Raw genomic sequence first — 14,544 nt, forward strand, 5'->3', positions numbered from 1 at the left:
GTGGTCAGTGTGCCCTCGAGTGGGTGCCAGCCTGTGCCCCCGTCTCCTGGCAGACCGGGCCAGGCCTTTCGTCTCGTTTCCTACCCACGACGTTGGGTTAACGCCAGGTCACCCCACATGCCCTATATCAGGGTCTTGGCCTCCTTGGGCCCTGCTCCAGCCCCCATTGTGTCCGGCCCTTCGGCACCGGGCAGTGCCAGGTCCCGGCAGAGACATCGCTCTCCAGTACCTCCAATTACACAAACATCCTGGCTGTTTGACTTTCCCCCTCCCCACAGCTCCCCGCACCCGTACCCTGCCCCCCCAGGCCCCACACCCTGTCCCACAGCTCCCCGTACCCTGCCCGCACAGCTCCTGCCTCTCTGCCCCCCCCATACCCTGCCCCCCAGTGCCATGCCCCCACCACTCCCCAGAGCCCTGCCCCCCTCCGCCCCAGCACTTACAGAGCCAGCCCCGCACCCTGTCCCCCACTGGCTGCCTTATTGACCCATTCTAGGGTTTGTTCATTAACTACCCCCGGCCTGGCCTTTGACCCGCTGCCCGGAGGCCAGGATTCTGGGTGGCTCCTCGCCCAGCCTGGCCAGGGAGTGGGCGTGATTCCTGGTGTCAGGGGCTCCAGGGTCAGTGATTGTTCTGGGCCCAGTATAGGATGTGGGAGAAAACCCAGGCGTCCGGGCTCTAACCCGTCGGCCTCACTCCCCTCCCGGGTGGGATGTGGGGGCGGATTATGCAAGAGGCTCTGGCAGGGGGGCAAGTGGAACTGGAGTCAGATCCCTACAGCAGAGCGGGGGTGGGATGGGGGGGCTGAGAACCAGAGAAAGGTTCCCCCCCACAGCACCCGTCCCCCACAGCCAGCACCCCTTCCCCTCCCCGCAGCGCTCCCTGCTGGGAGAGGCTGGGGCTACAGTGAAGCACACGCAGATCAGAGCAGGTAACTCAGGTTTATCTCTCTGCAGTGGGGCGTGGGGGGGGTGATGTGGGGCAGGGGGGCTCAGATCTCCATCCGGAAGCTCAGGTCGGTTCCCTCCATTTGCCTCTCGTAGTCGGCGTCAAATCGCTCGTTCTGGGCCACCGTGAACTGGTTCTTCCAGTCGCCCGTCACACCTGGGGGGCAGGACAGTGCGGTCATTGCGCCCCCTGGCACCCCGCCGAGCCCCCCAGGCCGTGCCCCCTGGTTCTCTGCCCCCCACTGAGCCTCCCACCCCATGCCCCCTGGCACCTCACCGAGCCCACCCCACAGCACAGCGACCCCCGCTGGGCCCCACTCCTTGCCCCCTGGTGCCCCCGTACCCTTGCGCATGAAGGGCGAGATGCTGTGGTCCATGACGCTGGTGGGGATGGTTTTGTAGTTGGCCATGAAGTTCTGCTTCATCTTGGTGAACGAGGTGTGCTGGGCGATCGCCTCCACGAGCCCCTCGGATGGGGGGCGCCCCAGGAACTCCAGCACCTTCCGGATCTCGCGCCGGGGGTCCTGGGCCAGAGGGGTCAGAGCCAGTGGGGCGCGCCGGAGGGCTGGGGGAGGGGAACCTTGGGGGGCTGGGTCAGATCTGGAGACATGGGGCTGTCTGGTGGGGGCCGGGGACAGGAAGGGGGGGCGCGGGGGGGGGCTGGGGACAGGAAGGGGGGGCCGTCGGGGGGGGCTCACCTCTTTCATGTCCTCGTAGAACAGGTAGAGCATTCGGTGCTCTCGTCTCTTCTCCCACCAGCCCCGGACGTGCTGGTGCCATGACCCGAACGACACTGTGGGAGGGCAGACGGCTCAGAGACCCCCAGGCCCCTCACACGCCCGCCTGAGGGTCCCCCGAGCCAGGCAGTCCCCCCCTGCTCCCCAGGGATCCCCCCGAGCCAGCCAATCCCCCCAGTCCCCCTGTGCCAGCCAGTCTATGCCCTGGGGCAGGTCTGAGCCAGCGCCCCCCGGAGGAGATCAGCCCCTGCTCGCGCCCCACCTCTCCCGGCCGTGAAGTCATCCAGGAAGTGGTCCCAGGAGCCGGGGTCCGGGTGCACCTTCGCCATCTGGTAGAAGTAATAGTAGGACACGGCCACGTCCTTGGCGTTCCTGGCCATGTAGATCATCTGGAGGGGGTGGGGGACACGGGGGTCAGGGTCTCACCGCCCCTTCCCCCCCGCAGCTGAGACCTCAGACCTCCGCTCCCCACACCACTACCCCCCCAGAGCCCCAGCTGGCGCCCCCAATGGTAACCCCAGCCCCACAGCCCGAGGCTCACCTTACAGTCCTGCTCCCAGAACGACTCCGGCAGCAGCTGCACCGGGAGATGGGTCTTCACCAGCCGCCGGGATGGCCTCTTCTGGAGCAGCTCCACCCCTGGGGGGCACAGGGCAGGGGTGAGCCAGGAGCCCCCCACAGCCAGTGCCCCCTGCCCACAGCACCCTGCCCTCAGCGCCCCCTGCTAGGAGAGGCCAGGCTGGAGTAGCCGGGACCTAGACAAATTGGAGGATTGGGCCAAAAGAAATCTGATGAGGTTCAACAAGGACAAGTGCAGAGTCCTGCACTTAGGACGGAAGAACCCAATGCACAGCTACAGACTAGGGACCGAATGGCTCGGCAGCAGTTCTGCAGAGAAGGACCTAGGGGTGACAGTGGACGAGAAGCTGGATAGGAGTCAGCAGTGTGCCCTTGTTGCCAAGAAGGCTAACGACATTTTGGGATGTATAAGTAGGGGCATTGCCAGCGGATCGAGGGACGTGATCGTTCCCCTCTATTCGACATTGGTGAGGCCTCATCTGGAGTACTGTGTCCAGTTTTGGGCCCCACACTTCAAGAAGGATGTGGAGAAATTGGAGAGAGTCCAGCGAAGGGCAACAAAAATGATTAGGGGTCTAGAACACATGACTTACGAGGAGAGGCTGAGGGAACTGGGATTGTTTAGCCTGCAGAAGAGAAGAATGAGGGGGGATTTGATAGCTGCTTTTAACTCCCTGAAGGGGGGTCCCAAAGAGGATGGAGCTCGGCTGTTCTCAGGGGTGGCAGACGACAGAACGAGGAGCAATGGTCTCTAGTTGCCCTGGGGGGGGTCTAGGTTGGAGATGAGGAAACACGATTTCACTAGGAGGGTGGGGAAGCCCTGCAATGGGTTCCCTGGGGAGGTGGTGGAATCTCCATCCTTAGAGGTGTTTAAGGCCCGGCTTGACAACGCCCTGGCTGGGATGATTTAGTTGGGGTCAGTCCTGCTTTGAGCAGGGGGTGGGACTAGGTGACCTCCCGAGGTCCCTTCCCACCCCGATATTCTAGGATTGCCGGAGCTCCCGCCACAGCCAGCACCCTGCCCCCTCCCCACAGCGCCCCGGGAGCCAAGTCTGCGTTACCAGTGGGGATCCCAGGAACAGCAAACTCCAGGAAGGGGACTCGCATGTAGATGGCCTCTCGCTTGCATTTCTCTGTGTCTCCATCGTTGTAGATCATGTCGACGATCTCACTGATCCAGGTGGTACCTGCAGGGGACGGGCAGGCTAAGCTAGCCAGGGCTGCGGGTCGGGAGTGAGGGGCACCAGGGCACGGAGGGGCTCTGGGGCAGGTTGGAGGCACTCACCAGATTTGGGGTACGTGGAGATCAGTAGATCATCCGGCTGCGCCTGGAATCCCTCCACCTCCCCCCAGTTCTCAGCGAAGTATTTGATCATGGGGACTCCCCGGATGGGGATCAAGGCTGGGCGCTGAGTCTCCTCGGCTGGCTGCATCCTGTGAGAGAAAGGGTTAAAGAGGACTTCGACACCCTGGAGATCACCCCGCCCCACACACACGCACATCTCGAGCCCAGGGCTGGGGGGGCTGCGGGTCGGGAGCGGGGGGCACCGGCAGGGCTGGGGTAGCAGGGGGCTGCGGGTCGGGAGTGAGGGGCACCGGCAGAGCTGGGGGGCAGGGCTGGGCTAGCAGGGGGCTGCGGGTCGGGAGTGGGGGGCACCGGCAGGGCGGGGCTGGCAGGGGGCTGCGGGTCGGGAGTGGGGGGCACCGGCAGAGCTGGGGGGGCACGGCTGGGCTAGCAGGGGGCTGCGGGTCGGGAGTGGGGGGCACCGGCAGAGCTGGGGGGCAGGGCTGGGCTAGCAGGGGGCTGCGGGTCGGGAGCGGGGGGCACCGGCAGGGCGGGGCTGGCAGGGGGCTGCGGGTCGGGAGTGGGGGGCACCGGCAGAGCTGGGGGGGCACGGCTGGGCTAGCAGGGGGCTGCGGGTCGGGAGCGGGGGGCACCGGTAGGGCGGGGCTGGCAGGGGGCTGCGGGTCGGGAGTGGGGGGCACCGGCAGAGCTGGGGGGCAGGGCTGGGCTAGCAGGGGGCTGCGGGTCGGGAGCGGGGGGCACCGGCAGGGCGGGGCTGGCAGGGGGCTGCGGGTCGGGAGTGGGGGGCACCGGCAGAGCTGGGGGGGCACGGCTGGGCTAGCAGGGGGCTGCGGGTCGGGAGCGGGGGGCACCGGTAGGGCGGGGCTGGCAGGGGGCTGCGGGTCGGGAGCGGGGGGCACCGGTAGGGCGGGGCTGGCAGGGGGCTGCGGGTCGGGAGCGGGGGGCACTGGCGCGCGGGGGGGGGGGCGAGTTGTGAAAGTTTGTGGCAGGAAAGGGAGAAGTTGGTGGCTCCGGGACATTCCTGGGGGCAGGGTCCAGACGCGGGTGGGGGGGGGGTCAGGAGCCGGGGGGGGGGACACATGCGGCTGCCCCTTTCTTTAGGGGGGTAGGAGGGCCCCCTCAGGAGAAGGGCTGGTTCTCGGGCCCCGCGTCCCATCCCTCTGCCCGACCTGGGGGCCCCGGGCACCTGGGTCCCTTCTCCTGCCTGGGGGGGGGCCCGGAGGAGCAGCCCCCTCCCCCACTCACTTGCTCAGGGCTCGGCGGCGGGGTCCGGGGAAGCGCGGCGCGGGGCCGGGCGGGTTTTATCGCCGGAGCCAGGGGCGGGCGGGGCGTGGAGAGGGGCCAGGAGGGGGCTGCTCCCACCGCCATGGGGCCGGGGGCGGACGCCTGGGTCCCTCCCCGTCTTCATCTCTCTCTGGTTCCCCTCCCCCTTCCCCAGCGCTCAGGGGCAACGTCCCCGGACGCCTGGGTCCTCTTCCCCATCCCTGTTCCCCCCGCGCCCGGACGCCTGGGTCCCCTTCCCCACCCTTGTCTCCCCCCAGCCCCGGGTCCCCTCCCCCCGCCGGTGTCAGGGTCTGCAGGTTGCTCGGGTCACACAGTCCAGGAACTCGCTGGGTGCGGGAGGGGTCCCTGCCCCCCCAGCAGCTCACCCCCCTCCGGGCTTCAGGCGGCAGTTGTGGGGAGGGGGCAGGGAAAGGTTCCAGGATCCTCCCCCAAAGCCTGGGGCCCTTCCCCTGCCTGTCCTTGTCCCCCCCCCAGACTCCCTCCCCGGACACCTGGGTCCCCCATGTCAGGCACAGCCGGGACTTGAATCTCCTGGGATTTTTTATTTCATGTAAGTCCATAATTATCCCCTGGGCCCCCCGGCGATCCAGGAGGGGGCGGGACCACCGGCCCTTTGCCCCGCCCCTCCACGCAGGCTCCTCCCCTCGGGTCTTCAGCTCCGCAGCTCCTCCGTCCAGTGTCCCTGTGGGCGGGAGGGAGTCAGAGAGGGAGGGGCTTCCCTGTGAGGGGGTGGGGACAGGGTGAGGGGGCGGGGCTTGGCTGACTCAGAAAGGGGCGGGGACAAAGCAGGGAGGAGTTTAGCAGCCAGAGACTGTGAAAGGGGAGGGGAGAGAATGGGGGCAGGGCTTACCTGCAAGAGGGGGCGTGGACAGGGCGGGGCTTAGTAGCCAAAGGGCAGGCACAGGGAAGGGGGTGGGCTTAAAGCCACGAGGGGCGGCCCAATAGGCTCGCCCACACAATGGGTGGGGCTGTTGTGCCGAAGGGGAACACGCCATGGGTGGAGCTTAGCAGCAAGAGGGCGGGGCTTACCCGGGAGGAGGCAGGGACTTCTTCCAGGTCACCATAGCAACCCTGGTGGTATCGAATCAGGTCGCCCCACAGGAGGAGGTTCTTGCAGCTGCAACAGAAAATGGGGGGGCCTTCACCATGGGAATGGGGTTGCCAAGGCAACATGCTGGGGATGTTGCCCATAGCAACGGCGTCCCATCCCTGCCCCCCCTAGAGATCCGCTCCTCCCAGGGGAGCCCCCACTGGTCCCTGGGCTCCGCTGGGGGCCCCATACCCTGGGCAGCGCCCCTCCACGGGCAGGAACTGCTGCGGCTCCTCCCGCAGGAACTCCCGCGCCAGGCAGGCGGGGTGGGCGGCCAGCGGGCATCCGGGGTGGAAGCAGCGCAGGGGAGGGTCGTCCACGTCCTGCAGGGGGGAAGACAGACAGAGGTGGGGGAGGGTACAGCCCCTCCACTCTAATCACTAGCCCCCACTCCCCAGCCCCGCTCCCCTGAGCTGGGAGAGAACCCAGGAGTCCAGGGTCCCAGCCTCCCCCTCCCCTTCTAGAGAACCCAGGTGTCCGAGAACCCCCAACCTACCTGGAGTCTCCTCAGGCAGAGGGTGCAGCGCTGGGTCTGGGCCGCCGGCCCCGGTGGAGGGCCGGGTTCTTCCTGCCCCCGCTCCCCACGCCCCCCGGCTGGGCCCAGCGCCCGGACCGGCCCAAAGGCCAGGGGCATGTGCAGGGGGGGCTGGAGGGCGGGGGGGGAAGTCCTGGCGGTACTCCTGCTCCAGCCAGCGCACAGTGAGGGGCAGGCGGCACCAGGGGGCCACGCGCAGCATGTGGGCCAGAACCCGCAGGTGGAAATCGAAGCGGGTCTCCCGGCGGGCGCGGCGGCTCACGTGGGAGAGACGGCGAGAAGTGTGGGGGTGCTGCCAGGCCCACTCGAACTGGGGGGCAGAGAGACAGCGGCGTTAGAGAGCGGGATCTGCGGGTCGGGAGTGAGGGGCACCGGCAGAGCGGGGGGGCGGGGGCTGCGGGGCGGGAGTGAGGGGCACCGGCAGAGCGGGGGGGCGGGGGCTGCGGGGCGGGAGTGAGGGGCACCGGCAGAGCGGGGGGGGCGGGGGCTGCGGGGCGGGAGTGAGGGGCACCGGCAGAGCGGGGGGGCGGGGGCTGCGGAGCGGGAGTGAGGGGCACCGGCAGAGCGGGGGAGGCGGGGGCTGCGGGTCGGGAGTGAGGGGCACCGGCAGGTACCCGCAGCGCAGCCACGTCGGAGGGGAAGCCGTGGACGATCAGCACCATCTCCCTGCAAGGAGAGAACCCAGGTCAGCCAGCGCTCCCAGCATGCCCCGCTCCCAGCATGCCCTACTCCCCCTGCCCCGTGCTCCCAGCATGCCCCGCTCCCCCTGCCCCGTGCTCCCAGCATGCCCTGCTCCCCCCGCTCCCAGCATGCCCTGCTCCCCCTGCCCCGTGCTCCCAGCATGCCCCGCTCCCCCTGCCCCGTGCTCCCAGCATGCCCCGCTCCCCCCGCTCCCAGCATGCCCTGCTCCCCCTGCCCCGTGCTCCCAGCATGCCCTGCTCCCCCTGCCCCGTGCTCCCAGCATGCCCCGCTCCCCCCGCTCCCAGCATGCCCCGCTCCCCCTGCCCCGTGCTCCCAGCATGCCCCGCTCCCCCTGCCCCGTGCTCCCAGCATGCCCTGCTCCCCCCGCTCCCAGCATGCCCTGCTCCCCCTGCCCCGTGCTCCCAGCATGCCCCGCTCTGGGCCAGCCAGCACTCCCAGCATGCCGACCACCACTCCCAGCAAGCCCTTGTCTGCTGTTTAGGTTCGCAGGCGTGCGTGGCATGCTGGGATTACCCCCCCCCCCCCAGCGTGGCATGCTGGGATCCCCCCAGGGTTACCAGGGCCCGCGCCCACTGGTCTTCCAGGCCCCACCGTGGCGCTTGCCGGCGTTGTGCTGCCCGATGCGGCGCTGGGGGGCCACGGTGAAGCCGACGTAGACGCGGCCCCGGTACCGGGGGTTGGTGCAGAACAGCAGGTAGACGCCGAAGAACCCTCGCGGCTCCGCTCCCATGGCCGGGCCTGGGGAGAGGGGGCGGGAAAGGTCATGGCCGGCCAGCCCCACTTCCCAGCATGCCCCAGGTCTCCCCACTTCCCAGCATGCCCCGGGTCTCCCCACTTCCCAGCATGCCCCGGGTCTCCCCATCTCCCAGCATGCTCCAGGTCCCCCACTTCCCAGCATGTCCCGGGTCTCCCCCAGTGCCCCCCTCTCCCAGCATGCCCCGGGTCTCCCCATCTCCCAGCATGCTCCAGGTCCCCCACTTCCCAGCATGCCCCGGGTCTCCCCCAGATGCCCCCACTTCCCAGCATGCCCTGGGTCTCCCCACTTCCCAGCATGCCCCGGGTTTCCCCCAGTGCCCCCATCTCCCAGCATGCTCCAGGTTCCCTACTTCCCAGCATGCCCCGGGTCTCCCCCAGATGCCCCCACTTCCCAGCATGCCCTGGGTCTCCCCACTTCCCAGCATGCCCCGGGTCTCCCCCAGATGCCCCCATCTCCCAGCATGCCCCCCACTTCTCCCGTACCCCCAATCTCCCAGCATGCACCGCGTCCCCCCCCAACTTCCCAGCATGCTCCGGTCTCCCCCCCTCCCGTGTCCCCTTCTCCCAGCATGCCCCGGGGCCCCTCCCATCCTGCCTTCAGTCTCAGCTCCTACCACCAGCGCCCGAGCCCAGCTCGGGAAGAGGCACCAGGCGCCTCCCTCTGATTGGTGCCTTTGGGCGGTGTCGCTTCCCAGGATGGACCCTATTGGCCACCTCGCGGGAAGCCCGCCCCCCAGCCCTACTCTGATTGGAAGAGCTGGGGCGAGCGGCGCATTGGGACGGGACCTGAGGCGGAAGTGACGGGATGACTAGAGGCGGAAGTGGCGGCACGAGAGGCGGAAGTGAAGGCATGACTAGAGGCGGAAGTGGCGGCACGAGAGGCGGAAGTGAAGGCATGACTAGAGGCGGAAGTGGCGGCACGAGAGGCGGAAGTGAAGGCATGACTAGAGGCGGAAGTGGCGGCACGAGAGGCGGAAGTGAAGCATGACTAGAGGCGGAAGTGGCGGCACCAGAGGCGGAAGTGAGGACATGACTAGAGGCGGAAGTGGCGGCACCAGAGGCGGAAGTGAAGCATGACTAGAGGCGGAAGTGGCGGCACCAGAGGCGGAAGTGAGGAGATGACCAGAGGCGGAAGTGGCGGCACCAGAGGCGGAAGTGAGGCCATGACTAGAGGCGGAAGTGGGCGGGGTCTAGCGCCTTGCGGAGCGGGATGGAGGCGGCCGGGCCGGCTCTGAGCGCGGAGACCCTCCGGGGGCGGCTGCTGCGGGGGCTGGAGGCGGAGCACGTGGTGAGCCCCCCCCGCGGGGCCCCTCCCCCCAAATACCCCCTAGGCCCCTCCCCCGCGCGGTGCCGGCTCTGACCCCCGGGGCGGGGCATCAAATCCGGGGCCTGGTGTCGGGGTCCCCGTTGGGGGAGGGGCAGGTGGGGGGGCGGGAGCTGGTGTCGGGGTCCCCGTTGGGGGAGGGGCTCTCGGGGGCGGGAGCTGGTGTCGGGGTCCCCGTTGGGGGAGGGGCAGGTGGGGGGGTGGGAGCGGGTGTCGGGGTCCCCGTTGGGGGAGGGGGCAGGTGGGGGGGCGGGAGCGGGTGTCGGGGGTCCCCGTTGGGGGAGGGGCAGGGTGGGGGGCGGGAGCTGGTGTCGGGGTCCCCGTTGGGGGAGGGGCTCTCGGGAGCTGGTGTCGGGGTCCCCGTTGGGGGAGGGGCAGGGTGGGGGGGCGGGAGCGGGTGTCGGGGTCCCCGTTGGGGGAGGGGCTCTCGGGGGCTGGTGCTGGAGGGGTCCCTGGGTGCCCGGGTGGGATCGGGGGGTTGGGGGTCACCTCCCCTCGTGTCTCTCCCCGCCAGGAAGTCGAGGACACGACCCCGAGCCACTGCTCCTCCAGCTTCCAAGGTCCCTGGTCGTCTCGTCCCGGTTCCGGGGGAAGCCCCTGCTCCATCGACACCGGTACCCACAGCCCCGGGGCCCCTCCCCGTCCCCACAGCCCCGGGCCCCTCCCCCGTCCCCACAGCCCCGGGCCCCTCCCCGTCCCCACAGCCCCTCCCCGTCCCCACAGCCCCGGGCCCCCTCCCCGTCCCCACAGCCCCGGGCCCCTCCCCCGTCCCCACAGCCCCGGGCCCCTCCCCGTCCCCCACAGCCCCTCCCCGTCCCCACAGCCCCCGGGCCCCTCCCCGTCCCCCACAGCCCCGGGCCCCTCCCCGTCCCCACAGCCCCGGGCCCCCTCCCCGTCCCCACACAGCCCCTCCCCGTCCCCACAGCCCCGGGCCCCTCCCCGTCCCCACAGCACCGGGCCCCCCCCCTCCCCCGTCCCCACACGCCCCTCCCCGTCCCCACAGCCCCGGGCCCCCTCCCGTCCCCACAGCCCCCGGGCCCCTCCCCGTCCCCCACAGGCCCCGGGCCCCTCCCCGTCCCCACAGCCCCTCCCCGTCCCCACAGCCCCGGGCCCCTCCCCGTCCCCACAGCCCGGGCCCCCTCCCCGTCCCCACAGCCCCGGGCCCCCTCCCCCGTCCCCACAGCCCCGGGCCCCTCCCCGTCCCCACAGCCCCGGGCCCCCTCCCCGTCCCCACAGCCCCGGGCCCCCTCCCCGTCCCCACAGCCCCGGGCCCCTCCCCGTCCCCACAGCCCCGGGCCCCCTCCCCGTCCCCACAGCCCCGGGCCCCCTCCCCGTCCCCACAGCCCCTGCTCCATCGACACCGGTACCCACAGCCCCGGGCCCCCTCCCCGTCCCCCACAGCCCCGGGCCCCCTCCCCGTCCCCACAGCCCCGGGGCCCCCTCCCCGTCCCCACAGCCCCGGGCCCCTCCCCGTCCCCACAGCCCCGGGCCCCTCCCCGTCCCCACAGCCCCGGGCCCCTCCCCGTCCCCACAGCCCCGGGCCCCCTCCCCGTCCCCACAGCCCCGGGCCCCCTCCCCGTCCCCACAGCCCCGGGGCCTCCTCCCCGTCCCCACAGCCCCTGCTCCATCGACACCGGTACCCACAGCCCCCGGGCCCCTCCCCGTCCCCACAGCCCCGGGCCCCTCCCCGTCCCCACAGCCCCGGGGCCCCTCCCCGTCCCCACAGCCCCGGGCCCCCTCCCCGTCCCCACAGCCCCGGGCCCCCTCCCCGTCCCCACAGCCCCGGGCCCCCTCCCCGTCCCCACAGCCCCGGGCCCCCTCCCCCGTCCCCCACAGCCCCGGGCCCCCTCCCCGTCCCCACAGCCCCGGGCCCCTCCCCGTCCCCACAGCCCCGGGCCCCCTCCCCGTCCCCACAGCCCCTGCTCCATCGACACCGGTACCCACAGCCCCGGGCCCCTCCCCGTCCCCACCAGCCCCGGGCCCCCTCCCCGTCCCCACAGCCCCGGGCCCCCCTCCCCGTCCCCACAGCCCCGGGCCCCCCCTCCCCGTCCCCACAGCCCCGGGCCCCCTCCCCGTCCCCACAGCCCCGGGGCCCCTCCCCGTCCCCACAGCCCCGGGGCCCCTCCCCGTCCCCACAGCCCCGGGGCCCCTCCCCGTCCCCACAGCCCCGGGGCCCCTCCCCGTCCCACAGCCCCGGGCCCCTCCCCGTCCCCACAGCCCCGGGGCCCCTCCCCGTCCCCACAGCCCCGGGCCCCTCCCCGTCCCCACAGCCCCTGCTCCATCGACACCGGTACCCACAGCCCCGGGCCCCCTCCCCGTCCCCCACAGCCCCGGGGCCCCCTCCCCGTCCCCACAGCCCCGGGCCCCCTCCCCGTCCCACAGCCCCGGGCCCCTCCCCGTCCCCACAGCCCCGGGCACCCTCCCCCGTCCCCACAGCCCCGGGCCCCCTCCCCGTCCCCACAGCCCCGGGCACCCCTCCCCGTCCCCACAGCCCCGGGCCCCCTCCCCGTCCCCACAGCCCCGGGCCCCTCCCCGTCCCCACAGCCCCGGGCCCCCTCCCCGTCCCACAGCCCCGGGGCCCCCTCCCCGTCCCCACAGCCCCGGGGCCCCCTCCCCGTCCCCACAGCCCCGGGCCCCTCCCCGTCCCCACAGCCCCGGGGCCCCTCCCCGTCCCCACAGCCCCGGGCCCCCTCCCCGTCCCCACAGCCCCGGGCCCCCTCCCCGTCCCCACAGCCCCTGCTCCATCGACACCGGTACCCACAGCCCCGGGCCCCTCCCCGTCCCCACAGCCCCGGGGCCCCCTCCCCGTCCCCACAGCCCCGGGCCCCCTCCCCGTCCCCACAGCCCCTGCTCCATCGACACCGGTACCCACAGCCCCGGGCCCCCTCCCCGTCCCCACAGCCCCTGCTCCATCGACACCGGTACCCACAGCCCCGGGCCCCTCCCCGTCCCCACAGCCCCGGGCCCCTCCCCGTCCCCACAGCCCCGGGCCCCTCCCCGTCCCCACAGCCCCGGGCCCCTCCCCGTCCCCACAGCCCCTCCCCGTCCCCACAGCCCCGGGCCCCTCCCCGTCCCCACAGCCCCGGGCCCCTCCCCGTCCCCACAGCCCCGGGCCCCTCCCCGTCCCCACAGCCCCTCCCCGTCCCCACAGCCCCGGGCCCCTCCCCGTCCCCCACAGCCCCGGGCCCCTCCCCGTCCCCACAGCCCGGGCCCCCTCCCCGTCCCCACAGCCCCGGGCCCCTCCCCGTCCCCACAGCCCCGGGCCCCTCCCCGTCCCCACAGCCCCGGGCCCCCCTCCCCGTCCCCACAGCCCCGGGCCCCTCCCCGTCCCCACAGCCCCGGGCCCCCCTCCCCGTCCCCACAGCCCCGGGCCCCCTCCCCGTCCCACAGCCCCGGGCCCCCTCCCCGTCCCCACAGCCCCGGGCCCCCTCCCCGTCCCCACAGCCCCTGCTCCATCGACACCGGTACCCACAGCCCCGGGCCCCCTCCCCGTCCCCACAGCCCCGGGCCCCCTCCCCGTCCCCACAGCCCCGGGCCCCCTCCCCGTCCCCACAGCCCCTGCTCCATCGACACCGGTACCCACAGCCCCGGGCCCCTCCCCGTCCCCACAGCCCCGGGCCCCTCCCCGTCCCCACAGCCCCGGGCCCCTCCCCGTCCCCACAGCCCCTCCCCGTCCCCACAGCCCCGGGCCCCTCCCCGTCCCCACAGCCCCGGGCCCCTCCCCGGTCCCCACAGCCCCTCCCCGTCCCCACAGCCCCGGGCCCCTCCCCGTCCCCACAGCCCCGGGCCCCCTCCCCGTCCCCACAGCCCCGGGCCCCCTCCCCGTCCCCACAGCCCGGGCCCCTCCCCGTCCCCACAGCCCCGGGCCCCTCCCCGTCCCCACAGCCCGGGCCCCCTCCCCGTCCCCACAGCCCCGGGCCCCCTCCCCGTCCCCACAGCCCCGGGCCCCCTCCCCGTCCCCCACAAGCCCCGGGCCCCCTCCCCGTCCCCACAGCCCCTGCTCCATCGACACCGGTACCCACAGCCCCGGGCCCCCTCCCCGTCCCCACAGCCCCGGGCCCCCTCCCCGTCCCCACAGCCGCGCGGGCCCCCTCCCCGTCCCCACAGCCCCGGGGCCCCCTCCCCGTCCCCACAGCCCCGGGCCCCCTCCCCGTCCCCACAGCCCCTGCTCCATCGACACCGGTACCCACAGCCCCGGGCCCCCTCCCCGTCCCCACAGCCCCTGCTCCATCGACACCGGTACCCACAGCCCCGGGCCCCCTCCCCGTCCCCACAGCCCCGGGCCCCCTCCCCGTCCCCACAGCCCCGGGCCCCCTCCCCGTCCCCACAGCCCCGGGCCCCCTCCCCGTCCCCACAGCCCCTGCTCCATCGACACCGGTACCCACAGCCCCGGGCCCCTCCCCGTCCCCACAGCCCCGGGCCCCCTCCCCGTCCCCACAGCCCCGGCCCCCTCCCCGTCCCCACAGCCCCGGGGCCCCTCCCCGTCCCCACAGCCCCGGGCCCCTCCCCGGTCCCCACAGCCCCGGGCCCCCTCCCCGTCCCCACAGCCCCGGGCCCCCTCCCCGTCCCCACAGCCCCGGGCCCCCTCCCCGTCCCCACAGCCCCGGGCCCCTCCCCGTCCCCACAGCCCCGGGCCCCCCCTCCCCGTCCCCACAGCCCCGGGCCCCCCTCCCCGTCCCCACAGCCCCGGGCCCCCCCTCCCCGTCCCCACAGCCCCGGGCCCCCTCCCCGTCCCCACAGCCCCGGGCCCCCTCCCCGTCCCCACAGCCCCGGGCCCCCTCCCCGTCCCCACAGCCCCGGGCCCCCTCCCCGTCCCACAGCCCCTGCTCCATCGACACCGGTACCCACAGGCCCCGGGCCCCTCCCGTCCCACGGCCCCGGGCCTCCTCCCCGTCCCCACGGCCCCGGGCCCTCCTCCCCGTCCCACGGCCCCGGGCCCCCTCCCCGTCCCCACGGCCCCGGGCCCCCTCCCCGTCCCCACGGCCCCGGGCCCCCTCCCCGTCCCCACGGCCCCGGGCCCCCTCCCCGTCCCCGGGGCCCCCTCCCCGTCCCCGGGCCCCCTCCCCGTCCCCGGGGCCCCCTCCCCGTCCCCACAGCCCCGGGGCCCCCTCCCCGTCCCCACAGCCCCGGGCCCCCTCCCCGTCCCCACAGCCCCGGGCCCCCTCCCCGTCCCCACAGCCCCGGGCCCCTCCCCGTCCCCACTGCCCCGGGCCCCCTCCCCGTCCCCACAGCCACGGGCCCCCTCCCCGTCCCCACAGCCCCGGGCCAATAGATATACGTATAG

General features: G+C 73.6%; 3 protein-coding genes across 4 annotated transcripts in view; 1 reads left to right on the plus strand and 2 right to left on the minus strand.

Moving 5' to 3' along the window:
- Window positions 1–922: 922 nt before the first annotated feature.
- LOC125638087 (sulfotransferase 1A1) lies at window positions 923–4,903 on the minus strand. 2 transcript variants are annotated; one of them, XM_048853378.2, is made up of 8 exons: window positions 4,815–4,903; window positions 3,549–3,697; window positions 3,325–3,450; window positions 2,226–2,323; window positions 1,947–2,073; window positions 1,646–1,740; window positions 1,291–1,471; window positions 923–1,104 (listed from the first exon to the last, which is right to left on the minus strand). In XM_048853378.2, the coding sequence occupies exons 2-8, from the start codon at window positions 3,694–3,696 to the stop codon at window positions 992–994; spliced, it is 888 nt and encodes a 295-aa protein (XP_048709335.2). In that variant the 5' UTR covers window position 3,697; window positions 4,815–4,903; the 3' UTR covers window positions 923–991. The 2 variants fall into 2 exon arrangements, with proteins under 2 accessions (XP_048709335.2, XP_048709336.2); XM_048853379.2 differs by having other exon boundaries at window positions 4,756–4,818.
- Window positions 4,904–5,375: 472 nt separating this feature from the next.
- Window positions 5,376–8,010, minus strand: SLX1A (structure-specific endonuclease subunit SLX1A). The gene is given in 7 exon segments (XM_075129118.1): window positions 5,376–5,535; window positions 5,883–5,970; window positions 6,136–6,266; window positions 6,440–6,604; window positions 6,606–6,788; window positions 7,093–7,144; window positions 7,738–8,010. Coding segments are annotated over 7 exon segments (822 nt in total). The 5' UTR covers window positions 7,911–8,010; the 3' UTR covers window positions 5,376–5,505.
- A 543-nt stretch (window positions 8,011–8,553) lies between these two features.
- Window positions 8,554–14,544, plus strand: part of BOLA2B (bolA family member 2B) — a 10,679-nt gene continuing 4,688 nt past the window's right edge. The window contains 3 exon segments of the mRNA XM_048853380.2: window positions 8,554–9,224; window positions 9,775–9,816; window positions 9,819–9,874. Of these exon segments, the coding sequence (XP_048709337.2) occupies window positions 9,147–9,224; window positions 9,775–9,816; window positions 9,819–9,874 (176 nt within the window). The 5' untranslated portion in view covers window positions 8,554–9,146.

This window comes from Caretta caretta, chromosome 6 (assembly GCF_965140235.1).
Source record: "Caretta caretta isolate rCarCar2 chromosome 6, rCarCar1.hap1, whole genome shotgun sequence".
Lineage (NCBI taxonomy): Eukaryota > Metazoa > Chordata > Testudines > Cheloniidae > Caretta > Caretta caretta.

Excerpts from the sequence above, each read along its gene's own strand:
- LOC125638087 (XM_048853378.2), bottom strand. The coding sequence starts at position 3,696 with ATGCAGCCAGCCGAGGAGACTCAGCGCCCAGCCTTGATCCCCATCCGG. Across the intron at positions 3,451-3,548 it reads CTCCACGTACCCCAAATCTG|GTACCACCTGGATCAGTGAG; the intron begins GTGAGTGCCTCC and ends CGTCCCCTGCAG. Across the intron at positions 2,324-3,324 it reads TGTTCCTGGGATCCCCACTG|GGGTGGAGCTGCTCCAGAAG; the intron begins GTAACGCAGACT and ends TGTGCCCCCCAG.